A 19,526-nucleotide genomic window follows, 5' to 3' on the forward strand; every position below is an offset into this window, starting at 1 on the left:
TGAACATATCTTCTCCAAATTTAAAAGGGTTCAGGTCTACTCCCCCATACTTACAGTCCTTCCAGAGTTGAAATAAAATACAAATAGGCCTCTTTTGCTCATGGGATATGAGGGTAATAGCAGCAGCTGGGTTTAAGAGCAATATTCCCAAGAGGGTAGGAAAGGAGATGAAAAAGAAAATCCAGAGAAAGTTCATACAGAAAGCATCAGTCCCAACGTCAAGCAGCAGCACTTGCAAGGAACAGAAGCATTCTCTATTAATGGTCTGGGATTTTAGTTTGCTTTAGCAGAGGTCTGCCTGGGTTTCTCATTGTGCTTTCACTGACTCAGATGAATTGGGTGAACATGCACCAAAAGGAGGAATGATATTTAAGGTGTAAACATGCAAAGGAAGCTACAAGACTGAGCTCCAGCCCCCACACAACACCCAGTAATAGCAGCAGAGCTCGGTCCGGTATTTGAACCCATATGGATCATCCTCCATTTCTAGACCAAGCCTCAGACACTGCATGTGAATTAGTGAAGTCTGGCACCTATATAGCCTCTGTGCAAGTCCCACGCTTCCAGGTTTGGTCCCTGAGCTGTCGTTTTCAGCAGAAGCAGCAATTTAATATGAGCTGGATCTGGCCTCCTGCATCCCCACAACTCCACAAAATCTTTAAAAATTCACTTAGCAACACACAGGACAGAGTTTAAAAAATTGGTCTGAAATAGGCAGACACTTCTGTTTCAGACAACTCTCGGTGCGAGACCACACTGAGAAAAGAGTGGGCAGCCCATCCCATGGCAAAATAATTTTCATATGTGTTTACCCAGCTAAAGAAGGAAGAAGAGATAGCCAAGGCCATGCAAACTATAATGTTTTCCACTCCTCCTGAGCTCTACACACAGTTATCAAGATGTTTCCCAGCCCTGTGCTTTTTCTTCAGCTTTCATGAGCAAGAAGATGAGACTTGACACAATATGCTGTGGGCTCACCTGTCTCCTGCACAGCTGCATGCAGTTCCACAAGGTCAAGCTTTCCTGATCTGCTGGTGTCTCTCTTCTGGAAAACTTCCTGTGGGGTGAGGGAGTACTTTTAAACAAACCAAACCACCCAAAACCCAACAGGTGACACCAAAGGGATTGTGAGCAGGGAGATATTGAAAGGGGGCATAGAAACTACTGTCATACCAAATAGAAAAGCAGCCTTTTCCATAGGACTCTGAATTCCTGGATACTCAGTGTGCCAGTGGCATTCAGCTTAGTGGGAGCATTAAGGTCAGAACATCTCAAACATTAGAAAGCACTCATTACATATATTAAAAAATGAAAAAAGAAAAAAAAAAAGCCAAATCAAAAACCCAAACAACCCAGAAACTTGCAGCCACTCTAACATCCATGCAATTATAGTATGAGGATAATGATTTCTTAGCCCATGTGCCTATTTATAGACTTGAGCCTCCCTCAACTAAAGCCAAAGGAAACCTGGCTGCTGATTTTAGAAGTGGCAGGAACCAACCCTTTCCCAAACCAGCTCCAGTCTGTCACAGCTGAACTGTTATTATGGAGGGTGAGAAGTTCAATAAGCAAGGCCATGTCCTGGTGGTAAAGAAATCACAGTAACATCCAGTCTGGCCTAAGAAATAATGCTCTGGTAAAGTATTGTATGAGTCAGAAGCATCACTCATGACAAGGATACATCCAGGAGTGCCAAGATACCCTGGCAGGAATCCAGACTGAAATTCAGGCGAAAACTCTGGAAATCTGGAGAGGGAAAAAATAAAAATGTTCTGGGGAGTCAATGGACATCTCTCAGAAAAATGGACTCTGACAAAATTCCCCCTTACTTGAGGGGCGTCAGCCCCCAAAGCCTTTGTGAAACTTTACACCCACTTGAGAAGATGTATCATTTATGATGATAAAAATATGAGGCAACAGGATGGATTCTACTAGTCTCAGAAAATCCAATATGAGCTCCCTGAAGGCATGTAATATAGAATGAAATATGGTACAGTATCTCCAGCTATTAGAGAAAATGGAAGGAAAAGGACATCCAAAGCTCTAATCCCAAACAGAATTTACTGCATGACCTTGAGCAAAGTCACTTGACCTGAAGAGCTTTGGGGAACAGCACTGCACATTAATTGAAACCCTTGTACTAAGCGTCTCTCTTTCCCTCTCTTTCCCAGACATGCTGCCAGCTCCGTTAATATAATTAAAAGTACAGGCGCTGCTGAAAACATGATGCTGCCTCAAATCTTAGCATTCCTGGTTCATATATAACTTGCATGAAAAGTAACAGAAATAGGCTCTAATCTCACTGCAAATCACAATTACAGTTGGTCTGCATCTTCCACTGAGTAAGGGACAGAATCATAACTTACCAATCCCTTCTCTGCAGGAAGTCAAGATGCTTTAATAATTTTAATATTGTAACAGCCCTGTTTAGTAAATATTAACCAAGTACCATAAAGATTTGAAAATAATTCTTAAAATCAATAATTTATTAAAAGCAAAGACTCCCTGTTCAATATTGTTTTCTCACAGATAAGACAGTGCCTGGTGGATCAGTTTACAAAGACAGAAGAACTATCCTTGCCCACTTTTGTAGAAAAGAGAGTAATATCAAATTCAGTTTAAGTGAAAAAGGCACCACATCACTCTTTTGATCATCTTCTTTGTTGCCTGTAATGGCTGGATGGAGCATTTTCTATGTTGCATATTAATCGTTACCAATGAAGTAACCAGGAAAAAAATCTGGATTCATCATTATATCTGTAATTTCATTGTCATTGTTCAGAGAGAACAGCCACTGCAATGCCTCACTGCTGCCCAGGTAGTGTTATTTGTTACCAAGGTCCAAATTATAAGCCTGTGGAGTGCTTTGGGCTGTCCCCAGCAGAGTGGATGTCACACATGAGAGAGACAAGCTCAGGGCTCACCTGGTTTTCACAAGCTTGGGTTACAGAGGCCACCTGCACCTCATCCTGTCCCCCAAACACAGAGCAAGGGGCAGCCCTATGCATGCACAGCAGGGAAGAGTAAATAGCAACAGCGGCATGGAGCAAGCACATGAAAGTAAAGGCAAGACCCTCCTCCACCACACCAATTCCTACAGACCAGGCTTTCCACATCTTCTAGTTTGGTGCTGCTGAGACTGAGGCAGTGGCACAGGCTGAAATGAGATACAGTTTTAGAATCAAAGCTGAGGTCAAGCTAGGTTTGGAGGCCAAATTAGGAATCTGCATCCATGCTTGCTCTCCTCCCTCATTATTTCAGTTGTTGAAATTCAAACTAGATTGGCTCTGCTTATAACATTTCTGCCATATTGATTCACACCCCAGCAAATCCTTTTGCACTGGAAATCTAACATGGCATCAAAAGAGTCAGTTCAGTCAGATTGAAGCCAGTTTCTCTTCCCAGAATTCAAGAAATAGATACAGGAGCTGAGGCTTTTCTCTGAGAGGGCTTATTTTGCAGAAATGCTATTTCTCAGCACTTACTTCTCCAAGATATATTATTCAAGATCCTCTGGAGCTGAACAGCATTTATTTCAGGATTCTGTGATATGGAAGAGAAATTTAGGGTTTTTTTTTCTAAGTATTAAATCACTTTTCTCCCTCTTTTGTTTTCCCAGCATGCCCCATCTTCATTCTCTGCTTTTCTGGCCCCACTCCAGCCACTGTGAAAATCGATAGAAAAGACTCCCTTTGAATATGACAAGATTCTGAGCCTGTAAGGGCTGCAGTGTGCTCTAGGCTAAGTTCTCAGGGCTCCACACAGATCAGTGCAGTAGGGCAGATTTCCACTGAGTGAGGATACTGGCCTTTCAGCCCTGGTGCCATCTGTCCCATCAAGCACACTGTCAAGAGATTTGCTTCAAACATTCCCCTTTTATCATTTACAAACAAACAAAAAAACCAAACCAAAACAAAACAAAACAAAAACCCAAAAAAAACCCCACAAAAAAACCCCAAAAAACAAAACAAAAAAAGGAAACTTTGGAATACTTCTACCCAAACTTTTCAAAGCAGAGACTTGCTCTCTCCCTTGTCATACTAAAGTTTATAAATCTTTTAGAAGCTATGACAATGGTTTGTTTGGAGGATTTTTAAAAATGTCATTCTTCAAAAATAAAAGCCTGCTTTCAGATCATTGAGATATGTCAGGGTAAAGCCTTCAGAAATGGCAGTATCTGTCTTTGTCTCTGTGCATACTTGGACGTCCTGACAGCAAAGGACCAGCAACTCACAGTATGTGGCAATTTCTAGCACATCAAAGCCACACCATTCTCAAAACCAAAATTCTTAAATAAGGGGCAAAAAGTGAAAGCATTCCTTGTTTTTAGTAACAGCTTCCTTCAAAATATTCCTATCAAAAGTGCAAATTTGTTTTCGTGAAATTGTGTTTGCCAAATACAGGGTATGATGCTAAATAAATGCAGTGACCTTTTCTGAAAGGTGAAATGCTTGAATACCTCCCCACAGTCAGTGGGATCCCTGATGGCCAACTCCATCCCAAATCAGGCCTGAGAAATCACTAAAAATAATCATTCACAGTAAGGATTGTATTTCAGTAGGAAATAAGGGGGAAAAGATGATGGGACACCCAGTATCTATTTCATACCTCAAAGCAAGTTAGTTGCCATCCAACTGTGATGAAGTAAGCATGAGACAAGGTTCAATATTTCAGGGGTGTTCTCTAATAGATAGCTTTCCCCAGTGAATGCCCCAAAGGGTAGGATGGACCCACATAGACCATCACATTGTCCCCAATACAGGCAACAGGAATTAATGTTTAAGGAGAGCATGTGAGCCTGGTCAGCTTCTGTAGTCCATTCTGCTGTTTCCCTGTTGGAAAAGTGATCTTAGAGGGTACATCCCTGCTCAGTCATTTAGCATATGTGTATGGACTTTCTGCCCATCAGTTTGCTAATGCCTTTTGAGCCTCTTGATACTGTCATATTCACATTAAATTCAAGGCATTGACACCCTGTTGTGCAGAGAAGTGTACCTGTCTCAATGCTATCACATTGCTAAACTTCACAGAAAAATTTGCTGCATGGAGTCATCACTGTACATAGAGTCCAACCTCCTCTCCATAGCCCCTCTCTGCTCCCCACACATCCACAGACCTCCCTTGAACATCCAGATGCTTTTACTTTCACAGAGCTACATAATAGGCCTGGAGGAGTTTACTCACACAAGCACTTACCTGTTCAAAATACTTTGTGAAGAAATCCTCCCAAATCTTGCCTTCATACCTATCAACAATTTCCTTTAAGGTATCAAAAAAAAAATCATTAACTTGCAGAAGAAAAATATTGTCAACCAAATGATTAAAGATGCTTTCCCAGCATGGCACTCCATTCCCTGTCCCTTCCACCCTCTGCCCACCACTGCAATCAGTGTTACATCACTAATACAGCCCACTGCTAAGATACCTCCCTACATCACAGAACTACTATTTCTTGGAGAGAAATACTCAGATAACATTTAGTGGGGAGAAACATTCCTTTCACTCCACCCCAAGCTGTGCAAAGCATGGGGCTCACTATGTGCCAAGAAGAGAGAAGGGTCTCTGTTCTCCTTTGTACAGCCCAGCAGAGGAGATGAAAGCAGGAAAGGCCCTGTTTATGCCAGGGAAACTGATTATGCCATAAGTTCCCTAGCACAAGCTGCAGACATGCATGCACTGCCACTGAGACCAGTTCTTTTGAAAATAACCTTTAGGCCATTGCATGGGAATAGTACAGCTAAGGTCCCATAATGTCATCAAAATGTTTAAAGCCTGAAAGGGATGGGGAGAAGCGCAAGAATGGACCATGAGTCTCCAAAAAGCCATGAACAGGAAAGACTGTAGAGCAAGCAAGATGGTGTCATTAAAAGATGTTTGCAAAAGGGCAACTAAGCTGTGTAAATGCCGGTCCCCAGCATTTGATTGCATCTGTCCCCTTAGTCCAAAGGATTCTGTCGGTAAACCCAAGCTGTGCTTTCAAGTGCTGCAACACAAGCACTGACATTTTCACTCAGCCTCTCCTCTAGGGCAGAGCAACAGTAAAAACCCAACATTCAGAGCTGTAGATTGAACCAAGACCCCCCACTCCCCTCACCTTAGAGAGGGTGAAGCTCGTGTTCCCGCCCATTTCCCTGGAGATGTAAAAAAGCAGAAACATTTAGGACAGATCTCAGAGCTGTGTGCTTGTCTCACCACAGGTGTCATTCCTCTTCCCCGGATGGGGCCCCAACCTGCTCTTGCTGTGTGCTTTATTCTCTGGTGTTACAGCAGCAGTAAGGCAGAGTCTCACATCCATACAGGACCCCAAAAGCTGCTGGCATTTGAAGTAGCCAAAGCACCCATTTCTGCACAAGCAACCATCCTAGCATTGTCAGCAGGGAGTTCCTGGCAAACTAATGGACCTAAAAAGCTAAAGAGCTCTTATCCTTCTAACAGTCTCAAACAAGAGCACACTGCAAGAATTGTGTGGGCCTATCTCAGCCATTTTTGAAAGGATAAGGCCAAAACCAGTGCTTCAACCACTGGGAATCCTACAGCAAGAAAAATCCAGAGCTAGCTTCTCTAAAAAAAGAATGTGCTGCTTTTTGCACAGTTAAGTCTTTATGCTGCCCCCATTAGACTAGAAAGACCAGACTTTCCCAGGGAATTAGGTGCTGGCAAAGGGGCAGCAGCATCTCACCGAAGAATGTGCTTCCTGGAGAAGACCCGCAGGATGAACTCAGACTCTTGTTGAGGCTTCAGGGTGGATGGGACAATCACGTAGACACAAGGCTCCAGATGGAAGTCATAAGTCACTTCCCGCTCATCAAGGAAAACCTGGTGCTTGTTCACAGGCTGATGTCGGGTGAAGAAACCTGGGGGCAGCTTTCTGTTGCTCTCTTGGTACTGTTCAGGGAAGAAAGGCATGAGAATTGTGCTCTGCCCCAGCTGAACACATGGACAAAGGGCGTGGAGGATTCATGGGCAGGGTACAGCCAGCCTGCCATCACATCTCGGCCTGTTTTACAGCACAAGCAGGTAACAGAGCCCAAAGGACTCAGTCTCTTCCCAGGATATGGTCGTTCTTACTATGCAGCACTCTTGCCCAATACTAATATGACAAAAGACTGTGCTTCCTGCACAAAAAAAACCCCTTACACTACTTGTAAGGAATAGCAGCAAGAACTGGGGATGAGAACCTGTTGCTGTCAATGTGGCTTCTGCAAAAGTCTTTGCCATATGGGCCAAAATGGCTGCAGGCAGAAACTGCTCTAGAGATTGCCCTTCACTAGCCAGAACACCTCTTCTCCGACAGGGACCACAGATTTTGTCCCCAGCTTGTCCTTTGCACAAGGGATCTGGTAGCAGAGGATTTTTCAGAACACCTGTGACCTGAGCATATTTCATGAGCAACCTAAGCCCTTGTCCTGACTTCATGCAAGTGTCCTTGATTTGTCTGGCACTCTTGCTCTTCAGGCCCTTTTCTGCCACAGGATGATGGATAAAGTGTTGATCCAGGCAACATGAAACTAATTTTAATGCCACTGAATGCCCAGTACACAAGCCCAATAAATAATCCTGCTAGCTAAAACTACTGTCACCTTCTGATCTTGGCTGTTCCTCAAAACATTTAGCCATTTTACTCTGCAGCCTCATGGGAAGATGCTATTCCTCTTCCTTTGCCAGTATTTTTCTTACTAATAGGGCAATCTTTCTTATGAAGGGTTCAGGGTTACTCCTCCTCATGCCCCTTATGTTAAATTCCAAGTTTTTATATTCCAGTCAATACTCTCTTGACAGCAGTTCCAATACCTTAGATGCACTCAGCTTGCCATCTCTCTGTATTGATCTTGGCAACCACTGCAAACCTGAAATTGAAGTCCTGGCTGCCACCATTCCCACTCAGGTGTGGCAGAGCACTGTACTAGAGTCACACACAGACCCTCTCTGCTAGAAAGTTTACCTTGAAGGTAACTCTGATAGTGCCCAAGATACTCAAGTCAGGAAGGAGTGCATCTTTTACCATGCTGGGTCTACAGTAACTTGGAGCACAATTGTGCTGCCCATACCATATACCCAAACTAGTTCTTTGCCAGCCCAAGTTCTCATTTAAGAGGTGTACTCTCATTTGAGTAGCAACAGAGTGGAAGATATGCCCTTTAAAGACAATATGAGCTAAATCTTTCCCTGTTTTAAATAGCCCTCTGAGGTCAGGGACAAAATCAGGACTTAATCAGGATTTAAGTTTCAAGACCCTTTCTCAGGTCCCAAAGGGACCTTTATCTCTTGGATAAGGAAAATGCTAGAAGTGCGGCTGACCTGAAGAAGGTGAAAACACCTGTACCATCAGACAGCCAGGAACCTGAGCTCCCTAGGAGATCTTTGACTCACATGGGGCACAGGCTCTTTTCCCACCTCATGCCAAGACTGGAAGGCAGCAGAAAGGCAGCTCTGACTCCCACGACACAGCTAAGAATTGGGGTACTATCCCACAACTGCAGCAAGGCTGAAGTGCTCATCAGGTAAAGGTTGATGCAACTTCTAATACCTCTGAAGACCCAGGAGAGAAGCTGAACAACTTAATGCCCACTCTCAAGGCCAATGAGCTGTCCTGATATGGTTGCTTTTCAATAGATGGTTCTGCTTTAGTAGTGCCTTGCTGTGGTGACTCACTGAATTCAAATGCTGTTGTCACATGTTGTCAGCCAAAGAACAAAGGCAAACACACCACATTCAGCATTGTCTTAACAGCTGTGCCAGCCCAGGTCCCCAGACAACAGTCAGCAGTGGTGACAAGGGACTCACCTGTAGGCCCACCTGTAGGAAGAAAAGAAACAACATCTGTCAGTCAGTCTCTGTGCCTCATCACACACAGCCAAACCATTCCTGGGAAACAGAACAGCTACAAACACCTATATGAGGTCTTTGCCTTCAGAAACCTCAGTCCCTCCACCCAAAAACCCTTCCTCACAGACACCTCGCCATAATTGTGCAAGCTTACAGCAGTAACATGACCTGTGGCTTTGTTCAAGGGAGAAGAGTGGCCCTCAAGGTACTCAGATAAGCAGGGAATTGAAGGTAGGAAACTCACACTGCTAGTGATATCCACTCACCTCTGGGTACATGGGGAGCTAGTGGTATGCACACATGAGCAGCTGCCACATCAAACTAGGAACATTTTTTAGGCACAATTTTACCATGGTTGGAAATAACCTGAGGGCAGAGCTCTTTGTACCCACCAAAGTAAGGGGACTCCTGGCACTCTCTTCCAGCTTCCAATCGCACATTCCCTCAGAGGCAGAAAATAAATCCCAATGTGCTTTGAAGCAAAAGGCACTTCTCACTGCTCTGCAGGGTGACACATGCTGGTCAGGCAGCAAATGGGCACAAAGCCCAAGGGAGCATAGACCTGATGTGTGAGGATACTGGGCACAGGCAGAAGGAAAGAGCAGAGATCATCCTGCACCCAACAAAAACTCTTGGCCTGCAGAGCACTACAATCTACAGGGGCTGGAAGTTCTCCTGTTTGATGAGAGCAAGAAAAGCAAAGCAATTCTTTGCACCTTATAGAGCAAAAATCCAATGAAAAGGTGAGGGGCTCGGTTCCGGTGTTTGGTGCTGTATTTCTGCATGAGGGATATAACCACACTACACGTACTTGGGCTTTTCTTACTGTCTTCAACTGGCAATACATTCAGCCAGTACTGAGGGTTCATCCAAAAGTTGCCTAAGTAAAACAAGAAAAACATTTTGATGCCATTTTCCATCACAGAATTGATTGCTAGCTTCCCACATGATGCCTGGCATTGGATTGAATAGGTCATAAGTTGTCTGGCTCTCCAGACCCCACAGGAATTTGATTTTAAGGTGCAGTTTACAAGTTTAGCAGTGCAACTACTATCTAAGACAGGAGAAAAGACCCAGGAACAAGGAACTGTACTTCTACTTACATGCCATTATATGCTCATTTGTTTATATTCCTCTCTCACCCTTGGTGTATAGGCTAGTTGACTTTATACTCCACCTGCTCTGCTTCCAGAAGACCTGAGCCTGTGACTATTTTATTCACTTTACTTAAAACACACTCCCTGGAGCTGCTGAGGATGCAAATTTTAGCAGAAAAGTTTAATGCCCTAGAGCAGATCAGTGCTGGCAATTGATCCTGGGATCCTAAAGCTTATTTCATGCTATAATCAGCCCACTGCCCTATGTTTGCAAGCAGTGTATCTTCTGTGATAGCAGAAGCCAGTCAAAACTCTTCAGCTGCTTATTTCTGACATTTGTGTGGAAGCTTAAACAGGAAGTGCATGTTTCTGTTGTCAATTTTACGTCAAGAGGTTATTAGGAGCTGGTAACTGAGTCAGCAAAGCATCCAAAAGTCAGAGCTATCCAAAAGAGCACCCCTCACCTTTACTGAATCCCAAACTTCCTCCTGCTGTACTTCCTTTAACCCATCTCCCACTCTTCAAAGAGTACATCCACTTTTTCCCATCTTCCTGGCTCATCAGGTCTGGAGTTAATTTACAGATCACCAGATCTACAAAATGAATCTTAAAATCTTGCAGAGACATCCTGGGAAAAGAGTACCAAGAGACATTTTGTCAGCAGTTTAGTTTAGCCCATATGGCTCATAAAACGAAAAGGGAGCTGGGAACTTCGAAGCCTCACCATTCTGTGTTACATATGGTAATGCTCATATTTTATTAGGCAGTAAAGAAGAGAGCGTCTGCTTCTACAGCAGCATCTAGGAGTAGCTAATGCACGACTAAAACTTCAGCAAAGGATAGCAGAAACAGAGAATAAAATAATCTTGCCAGGAAAGGGAGTGCAGTGAAATTACAGGGGTGGCAACATTGCCACCTCGTGGCAAAAGCTGTGGAGAAACCACAGACAAACAGGAAAAAACAAGAGCTTCCCGAAGTTATTGTTAAAAAAAAAAAAAATAAATAAATTGCAGGAAAAAAGCTCCTGGGGCTGTCCTTTATCTCCAGCAGCCCCAGGAGACCTAGCAATGCTCTGCTTTGCCCTCACTCCTGCATTGAAGAACAGTGCATTCCATGTCAGCACAGCCACTCCTCACAGCGTCAAGCTGAGAGGAGCATGGGCTGCTCTAAAGCTCATCACCTATGCCTTGGCTACTGGCAGAGACGGGAGAAGCAAGACTGTGTCATTACCAGAATTCTCCATCATCCTGCTTTTTCCTCAGCAAAATCTTCTCCTTTGGGCTCAGCAGCTCCCATTTGTAAGAGCTAAGGGGAAAAACATGAGGTGACTAACCAAATGTGGCCACAAATTCAAGGCAGAGGACAAAATCTTCCTCTGTAAAAAGAGGCCAAATCCCTATTTCTACATATCTCCATGCTTATCCCCCACTATGCCTTCAGCCACACAAGACTCTCCACAACCACCCTGGGTCCCATGAGACGTAGCTAAACGGGTCAAATTTTCTGCAGTAGAAGCCAGAAATGTTCCATTTCCATCAGCCACTCCCTTCACTTGAACACACAGCTTCCAAGTACTTAAAATATAAAAATCTAGACCTGCTTTGTTGGTTAATTTTCTGTTAAAGAAGACATAATAGGAAGAGTGTTTGGCATAATGAATGAATGACTAGGACAGCACAAGAGGCAGCTGGGAGTCATTTCAAAGGCAGGCCTGCAGTATGTTGCTCATTATGCTCTTCAACAGAACAGCTGGTGTGCTGTCATTATGTGACAGACATGCATCAGAGAACTTACTGCTCTGCAGACAAGGTGAAAGCCATTCACATTCCCAATGACCTCTCTACTCTTCATCCCCTTCCATGCCTTGAGCCTCAGCAAACAGCCTGTTCAGGGAATGAAGTGAACCTTGGAAGCAAGAAACATGCTCCACTTCAAAGAGGAACAGGGCAAAAGTTTACAGTTGCCCATGGTCTAGAATGCAAACCACTGTCTTTCATGGGTCCCAATTAAAAAGAAAGAAGAAAAAAAATCAGGTAGATGCAAATATGGAGTCCATTTACTTCTACTAGTTGCTTCCTCTGATCTCACGCCCGACTGTACTTCCCCAAGCAGCCAGGACAGAAGACTCCTTCCTAGTTACCCAATTCCAACACCTTGCAGCCTGTGGAAGATTTTCCTGGGCCCTCCCATGATAAACAACTGTGTCCTGAAACATGGGGGTTTCTTAGAGCCTCCTGCAGAGCTATCTGTCCCTTTGCATGCTCTCCACATTGCAGCAAGATGGTCAGCATCTCATGTTCATATTATGTTTCCTCTGGCATTAGTGAAAAGAGAACTGATCTGATAAAGGCTGCATATGTGAAGTGAGGCCAGCTACAGCAGCGCTGTCTGCTGGAGACATAGAAGACATATAAATCTATGGAGTCATTGCTTTGACACAAGAAGGTCTGTGCAAGCATTATCTTACTGCTAACCTCAACATTAATTCATGCCTGAAGATGGCAGCATCTTTTCTCCAAGAAATCTTTCCTTTGCTCAGCGTAACACCTTTCCTATTGTAAACTCACCTGTCACTCCAGTCTCCTTTCCACTCAATTTTTCCCCATGGATTTCTCAGTCTCAATAGGTTTTCTGGTCCATATTGACAGGTCACCTGCAGAAAACAGTAACATTGTGCTTACCAAGGTCTCAGCAGTTCTCACCTGGTTTATATCATTGTACTATGTCAGATATTAGCAACAATTTTGTTTGTTCTCATAGATGCCAGCAAGTATGATGACAAAAATCTTTGAATGTGCAACTCTGAATGCCAGCAACAAAGAGATTAAGGTGCTTACTTAATATTTTACATTCTAAACTGAAACCAGAGACATGACAGATTCCTAATCTAAAGGCTTGACTGTAAATTCTTCTTCCTTTCCAACATCTGCTCATTTTGTACTTGTGTGAAAACAAAGTCCTACCCCAGTGCAATGGCACAATGCAGCCCCCATGGGTGACCACACAGATTAATGCCTCCTGAACTGGGATGCCATGGTGGGAGGAGAGGCCAATTAGGGGCTTTGCTGACAGTACACAGCAGAACAGCTGACTTCACACTGTTTCCACATGCTTGGTCAGTCCCTTAAGGCTTCCTGGCTCTTCATGTCATCCGAGGAGCCAGACTGACAAACAAGTTGTTGAAAAACTGCACACATAAACTCCTCCTGCTCCTCCTGTGGGAGAAACAGATATGCCTCATCCAGTTCATCTCTCCTGCCCTTCCTAGTATCTCTTGTTACAGGTACTGAACATGCTTTCACCAAAATGTCCAAAGCCCCACACAGTCTTTGCCATCCTTGTCAACCTCTTCTTGAGGCTGGACAAGATAGTCATCCACCAATTCAGAGGGAAGAAGCTCCTACCTTTTGGGACACATTATTTCAAGTCACTTACCTCTAGACAAAGATCCTAAGGGGACTCCCAGCAATTTTTCTGCACATTAGTGGGGTCCCCCCGCCCCGTCTGCACAGGAGCACAGGTCAGTTCCCTTACTCCACACCCCTGACCCACATTTCCATCTGCAGTTTTTCATATTTTGGCCTTTACATCCTTACTTCTCTATGGCCTCTCCACTGGCTTCAGAGGAAGGCTTTTTACCCTAAGCAAAAAGCACATCCCCAAGTTTCAGCACATCCTCCCAGCAGCCACAAAGGCCAGTCCTTTCATTCTTAACAGCTAAGATGAGTTTCTAAGTGATGGTCTTGGCATAGCCTCATGAATCATTCCCACCCTTAGAGATACACTGATCCATAACAATCATCCTTTACATAAAGGCCTCCAAATTAAAATGGACACACTTAAAATGTGAATCTTAACAAAGCCCACAGTCTCTTTTAGCCTTAGACTAAGAAAATAGTATTGGAGAGGAGATATTATAGTTAATCTGATCAATAGTTGAATTTAAGAATGCAATAAAAATTGCTAATATCCAAATTAACCTGGACCCAGGATATTTGGGCTGGTCTTACCTTTCTAATACCAGTTACAGTGTAGGCATGGCCAGCAACAAGCCCATTCTTCAGGACCTTTGTTGTCTGTATACAAGAAAGAGAAACAGAAGGAAAATAAACCTTTTATTCTATCCCTACTCATACAACAGACTTATACCAATAGCAGAGACCTGTATTTGTGTAAGCAATGACTTTCAAAGTAACAGGAGAACTGAAAATAAATAAATAAATGTAATCTCCTAAGAGCCAGATTTTTCAGTATGCTTGGAATTGAAAGGTTGGTTGTTAATGGCCCTTCCTAAATTGTGGGTCTTCAGCTAGAGACCATGTCACTTTAAGGAATTCCAAGAGGTTAGGTTTTGATTTTCAGAAAAGTAAGAGTTTTCCAACAGCTGAGGTGGTAGCATAAAGCTTGGAAGCCAAGACTTTAATTCATGTTCTGAATGACCCAAGTCTCTACCTTAGCTATAACTCTATTCCATATGTGTCTGTACCTCACTGCACCATCTGTAAAAATGGAAAATTTATTTAATAAAATTGGGGAAATGCAGTAGATCCCTATTTAATAGAATTTCTTTGATAGATAAACCAGCTCCTAAACATAACAACAGGGAGCCAAGAGCATCAGGCAATCAATCCATGAGCAAAGTTTAACATGAAGAATGTGACTTCTACAGAAAACCAGGTGTGGCAGCTTTGATACATTTTGAGTCACAATGACCAGCTGAGCAGAGGGAAACGGGTCTGGAAAAGTGTTTGGCTGTAAAGCCATTTGATGCCACTCCAAGCCTCACCCCTAAGTGTGTCTGACAGCCCATGAGAGATGTGCTGTAGGTGGCTCTTGTCAGTATATCCCACAGATCAGGAGGAGCTTCTGCAAGCTTGATCCTTGTATTGACACCCCCTGTAAAATCCACCAAGGCTTCTGAAACTTGCCCAATCTGCAGATCTTCATAGGAGCCATAGAGTCTATTAAAAAAAAAAAAATCAATATAATCTTTGGGTTATCATCACAAATGACAGGTTGAGAACAGGTTGCCAATGAAAACATAAAAGAAAGTGTGCAAAAAGCAAAAGGAAGGCTGTAACTCATGATTCATTTTAAGGGAATTTTTGGCATTTGGGAAGAGGAGAATCTACAAAATTGCCTCCAAGACTGGCCATAGTTTGAAAGGAACTCTTCACTAGCTGTCATCCCTGACTGCACTGTAATGAGAACATGCCCATCACAACTCTTTGATAACTCTGCCTTAGAGAATGTTGCCTGAATTTATCACCAGGTACTGTGCTGTATCTAAGATATAGTACCTTGAGAAACACTGTCCTGAGAGCTCAGTCTCTAATCTGATTTTCTTTATCACTCCAGTGCAACTTGGCCCAGTCTTTTCACTCTAACACTAACACCAAATGAAAAAAACTGAACATTCTCACCTTTGTGTGATCTTTTTCTCAATGTTAACTAGAGTATTTTTCCCTACTCTGCAAAGATTATTTCAGCCAAATATCAACAAACACCATCAGTTAGGCCTTGCTGCTTTCTTCTTTGTGCTGATACTACCATGGTAGACAAAACACCCTGGAGAGAAGACACTGTTCTCCCCATGCCATATGACTTGAGACATGCCTCAGTTTTAGGCACGTGAGAGCAAAAATATTTGTGAAAACAAAGTGCAATGCTCCAGCAGACCTCCAAAATTAAAATCCTTGGAGGTTTCTCACACTGATAATACATTAAAGGAGGCTTTAGAAATCATTCACATTTAAAAATGTCTATCTATGTCTACCACTCTGTGATATTTACAAAGAAGGCATCAGCCTTAGCCAATACACTGCAAACAATGATAACACTCAGAGGACAATCCCCCACAGTAGGGCTGTTTTTTCACCTAAACCCTTGGATTTAAACTGAAGGGCCTGGTTTGATAACAGCTACTGCAATGGCAGCTTTTTTTTTTTTTTTTTTTTTGTGTAATAATAGATAGATGAGAGCCATCTACTGCATTCCAAATGTAGCAAGGCCTAGGAGATGCATTTATAAACAAGAACAAACTGCGTAGGCACCAACCAACATATTTTAGAGGGACTATTTGCATAACTTGAAATTAGTCACTTACTTAGCATATGCCTTCTCCAGAAGGGCTCCCCAAAACACGTTCTTATAGACTGAGGAAACAAAGAGCAGCTCCCCAGCCTCATTCACAGGCAGGCGATCATCAACCACCACGTCAATCCATTCCCCGAAGTGCCAGAACTGTCAGGGGAAAGGAATGAGATGATGTTTCCCTTGGAAGGGACCTCCCCTTGAAACAACAGGAAAGGCAAGATAGCCTAGCTGTGGATACAGAACAAGCTGCTGTGGGTCAGTGGGATGTGCTGACTCACCCACAGAGCCAGTTCCTCAACCCCACCCAGCCAGAGGAGAAAACAAAGCATCTATCAGGTGTAAAAGGAGTAAGCAGGGAAATTAGCCACAGGTGGACTTCTGGGGAAGGAATTCCTAACTGCAGGGTAGCAGAGTTGTACCAAGAGGTGGGCAAAGGGGTAGAACACTGGAGCTGATGTGCTCAGGTCCTGCTGACTGTTGCCACTCTTGAAAAAGAATTTTGTTTGCATTAAAATATGGGTGGACACAGCTGGAGAGAGCAGCCAAGCAGAGGTGTTTCCTCAGCGGCTTGCAGTTGATTCACTGCCTGCACTACTTTGTGGGAGGGGTGATGGGCTCCTCTCCAGGCTGGGATACCCTCTGGCCACTTGCCCCTGGCCGAAGGGAACCACATACAATAAGGGTGTGACACAAAACACAGCAGAGGATATCTGAGGATCGCCTGCAATCTGGGGGAGCAGCTGTACCCGGAAGTGGAAAATGCCAGCGTATTTCCTCTCAAAGCTCTGGTTTTGTGGCACAACTGCAGCCAAGATGTCCTGGTGGAATGTCAGGGCTCCCAGGGCCGCCAGGAACCAGCAGTTCTCTGCGCCAAGACAAACGGACACATGCAGTTGGCTGAAAAGTGAGAGCTCTCAGCCAAGTTCAGCAACGCCACCAAGATCCCAGCAGAAGAGCTGTTGTGCTGATGTCTTTACAATTATAACAAATCATACACGCAAAATTATATGATCCAGACATGCTCTTTACTTAGCCAAACCATGATTGGTTTGTAATTGCTCTCTCATGATCTTTTCATTTGGGTACTGTTTGGTTAAATAAGAAATTTAGCAAGCAATAACTGTCAACAGAAACATTCTGTGTTTTACCGATATTGTGTGGGGTTTTTTCTGTTCTCTATAAAAGCACTCTATTGAAAAAAAAAATTTCCATTTTTCTTTGAAAACATTAGCTTTCAGAAAAGAAAATAATTTCCAGTGGATCTCACATGCAATACCGTACTTAGCAAACTTTGGCTTTAAGGACATAAAGAACTTAAAAACTAATTCAGTCCCACCTCTACCTGTTTTTCAGATGGCAGTATAGTCTTTTTAGACAACACAAGCTTAAAATTATTTTTCTAACAGCAAGGCTGAGAAGAGAACACACTCACTGAGCATTAGGTACAAATATAAAGCCCTTCTGTGGTCTCTCTTCAATTGTTAAGCAGCAACACCACAGACCAGTAAGAGCACAGGAACACTTCCTATTAGCATGGGCAGAAGCAACACATAGTGGTGATTTCAGCTTGTGGAGACACCTCTCATGCCTCAAATCCCACCTCAAAGCTTGCCAGCTTATTTACTGAGCCTATGCCAGTAAATAATTGCTTCATCCACACCATGCCAGGTGGAGAGAGGAAATGGATACCTTCTATTTCCATGCCAAGTTTTATACATTCAAACTTCCATGCAAAATGTTATCTTGTGTAAGAATACTTAGATATTTATACAAAGGAGTTTCCTTACCCACCAATCCTTGGCAGAGATCAAGCTGCTTTCTGTTTGCAGCATAAAATACGGGACTTTTGTGCAATGCCTGGGAAGCACAAAATGAAAAGAAAAAAAAAGGAGAGAGTTAAGCCAGTAACATGAGCTGATCTAGCGTGAAAGTTAAAGCTTTTAAAATACTGAGAGTCCTTTGTTCCAGCAGACATTGTTCTGGCTCAGGTATAACTCTATTGTTTCGTGTTCTGGCTAACCTGACACCAGCCTGGGCACACATTTGTGCTTGGTCTGCGTTGAATTTGGTCTCCATCATAAGTCACTGGTGCTCAGATGCATCACCATGGCTTCCCATGGACATCATGCTGAGAAGACAACCCTTCAAACCTGCCAGTCCCACTCCTCCACACAAGTGTCAGCCAAAAGAGGTTATGAGGGCAGAGCATAACTGTTCAAACTTTCACCCAACCTGGCTGACATCTCCACAGCTTGACTGACAATTGAGCTACAGGCTGATGGCTGCTACAGAATTCCTGTTGCTGTGACAAGAATAGGTCTGTGAATAATTGAACAGAGAGAAATAATGTGGTGATTTTCTTCTCTTCACAAGTGCCTCTAGGGTTAAATTAATAACCTAAGTGTCAAAATTATATTTTACTCGAATGACCCAGAAATTGCTCAAGCTAAGTTTCACACTGTTGGCTTCCCCTGCAGGCAGTAGCAAAGAAACAGCTTCCCTCAGAAGGCAGTCACAGTAATTAGACACCAAGCCCTGCCCTTGGTGAGTTTGGGTGTTCAGTTTGCAGGCCATCACTCATAGATGGAGCAAGCTACAAGCCTGCAGGCTGAATGGCAGAATCTCAGCATCTCCTCTGCAGCACAGGGACTGAAGGATGCACAGCATCCATTCTCAGAGAGTCTTTGCTCAGAAAGTTCGGCATCCAGAGCAAACAGCGGCCTGTCACAAGGCAGTTTTAGAATCATAGAATCACAGAATATGCTGAGTTGGAAGGGACCCATCCGGATCATCAAGTTCAACTCCTGGACCTACACAGGACACCCCAACAATCATAGCAGAGCAGCAGAATAGTCCACTGAGAGACAGAGGAGGTTTCAAGTCCATTCCAGTATCTGAGACATGAAGAGACACTTGAAGGGCTTTGTAGAGGCCAGGACTAATGTTGACTTTTTTATTTGCAGAAACCTGATCCTTCTGGGAAATTGTTTAAATCTCACAAAATATGACATCTAGAAAATAACTTAGCTGGGAGATGCTATCTGGTATTACCTGGCAGAATTCCCTACAGACAAAGGAATTCTGAAATTCTCACATAATTCTGTACATTGCTTTCAGGAGGATCTGATTGTCGATACTCTGCTCAGTGGCTCAGTAAGAGCAGAACTGCCATTGCTAGTAACAGGCCTTATCTAACTGTGCCGGGCCCCTGTCCTGGCCTCCCAAACTTGTTATCAACCCTTTTGTTATGAGAACATGCTCTGTGACCAGCCCTTGCACCTGGGTGTCTCTTGTTGTGATGTTCAGTTTAAGCCTGGAATGCCAGCAAAGGCCTTGGAAATGTGAGCACAAGTAGAAAACAAAGCTGCCAGAACTGAAGCCAACTCACAGACTGATGCTCTTGTGATAGAACCTCAGCCTTGAGAGCTGGGGAAAGATTACTCCAAATACAATAGACTAAACAGTTAAGCAGGGATAAAAACCCAGCACAAAAAGAGGATAAGGCAC

General features: G+C 43.5%; 1 protein-coding gene across 9 annotated transcripts in view; it reads right to left on the reverse strand.

The window, feature by feature from the left end:
- CAPN14 (calpain 14) overlaps positions 1-19,526 on the reverse strand; it is a 40,832-nt gene that overhangs the window by 16,611 nt on the left and 4,695 nt on the right. For 2 of the 9 annotated variants that reach the window (XM_072927473.1, XM_072927481.1), the window contains exons 3-18: positions 17,807-17,876; positions 16,766-16,884; positions 16,030-16,166; positions 14,710-14,884; positions 13,934-13,999; positions 12,491-12,576; positions 11,154-11,228; positions 10,388-10,551; positions 9,543-9,706; positions 6,680-6,885; positions 6,095-6,131; positions 5,197-5,259; positions 3,486-3,543; positions 1,682-1,746; positions 1,174-1,242; positions 979-1,057 (exon numbers count right to left, since the gene is read on the reverse strand). In XM_072927473.1, the coding sequence (XP_072783574.1) occupies positions 979-1,057; positions 1,174-1,242; positions 1,682-1,746; positions 3,486-3,543; positions 5,197-5,259; positions 6,095-6,131; positions 6,680-6,885; positions 9,543-9,706; positions 10,388-10,551; positions 11,154-11,228; positions 12,491-12,576; positions 13,934-13,999; positions 14,710-14,884; positions 16,030-16,166; positions 16,766-16,884; positions 17,807-17,876 (1,633 nt within the window). Of the gene's footprint in view, positions 1-978; positions 1,058-1,173; positions 1,243-1,681; positions 1,747-2,457; positions 3,544-4,527; positions 4,833-5,196; positions 5,260-6,094; positions 6,132-6,679; positions 6,886-8,784; positions 8,797-9,542; positions 9,707-10,387; positions 10,552-11,153; positions 11,229-12,490; positions 12,577-13,933; positions 14,000-14,709; positions 14,885-16,029; positions 16,167-16,765; positions 16,885-17,806; positions 17,877-19,526 lie in introns of those variants that run through there. The other 7 variants (XM_072927474.1, XM_072927477.1, XM_072927479.1 and 4 more) reach the window with 7 other exon arrangements.

Source organism: Taeniopygia guttata, chromosome 3 (assembly GCF_048771995.1).
Source record: "Taeniopygia guttata chromosome 3, bTaeGut7.mat, whole genome shotgun sequence".
NCBI classification, from domain to species: Eukaryota; Metazoa; Chordata; class Aves; order Passeriformes; family Estrildidae; genus Taeniopygia; species Taeniopygia guttata.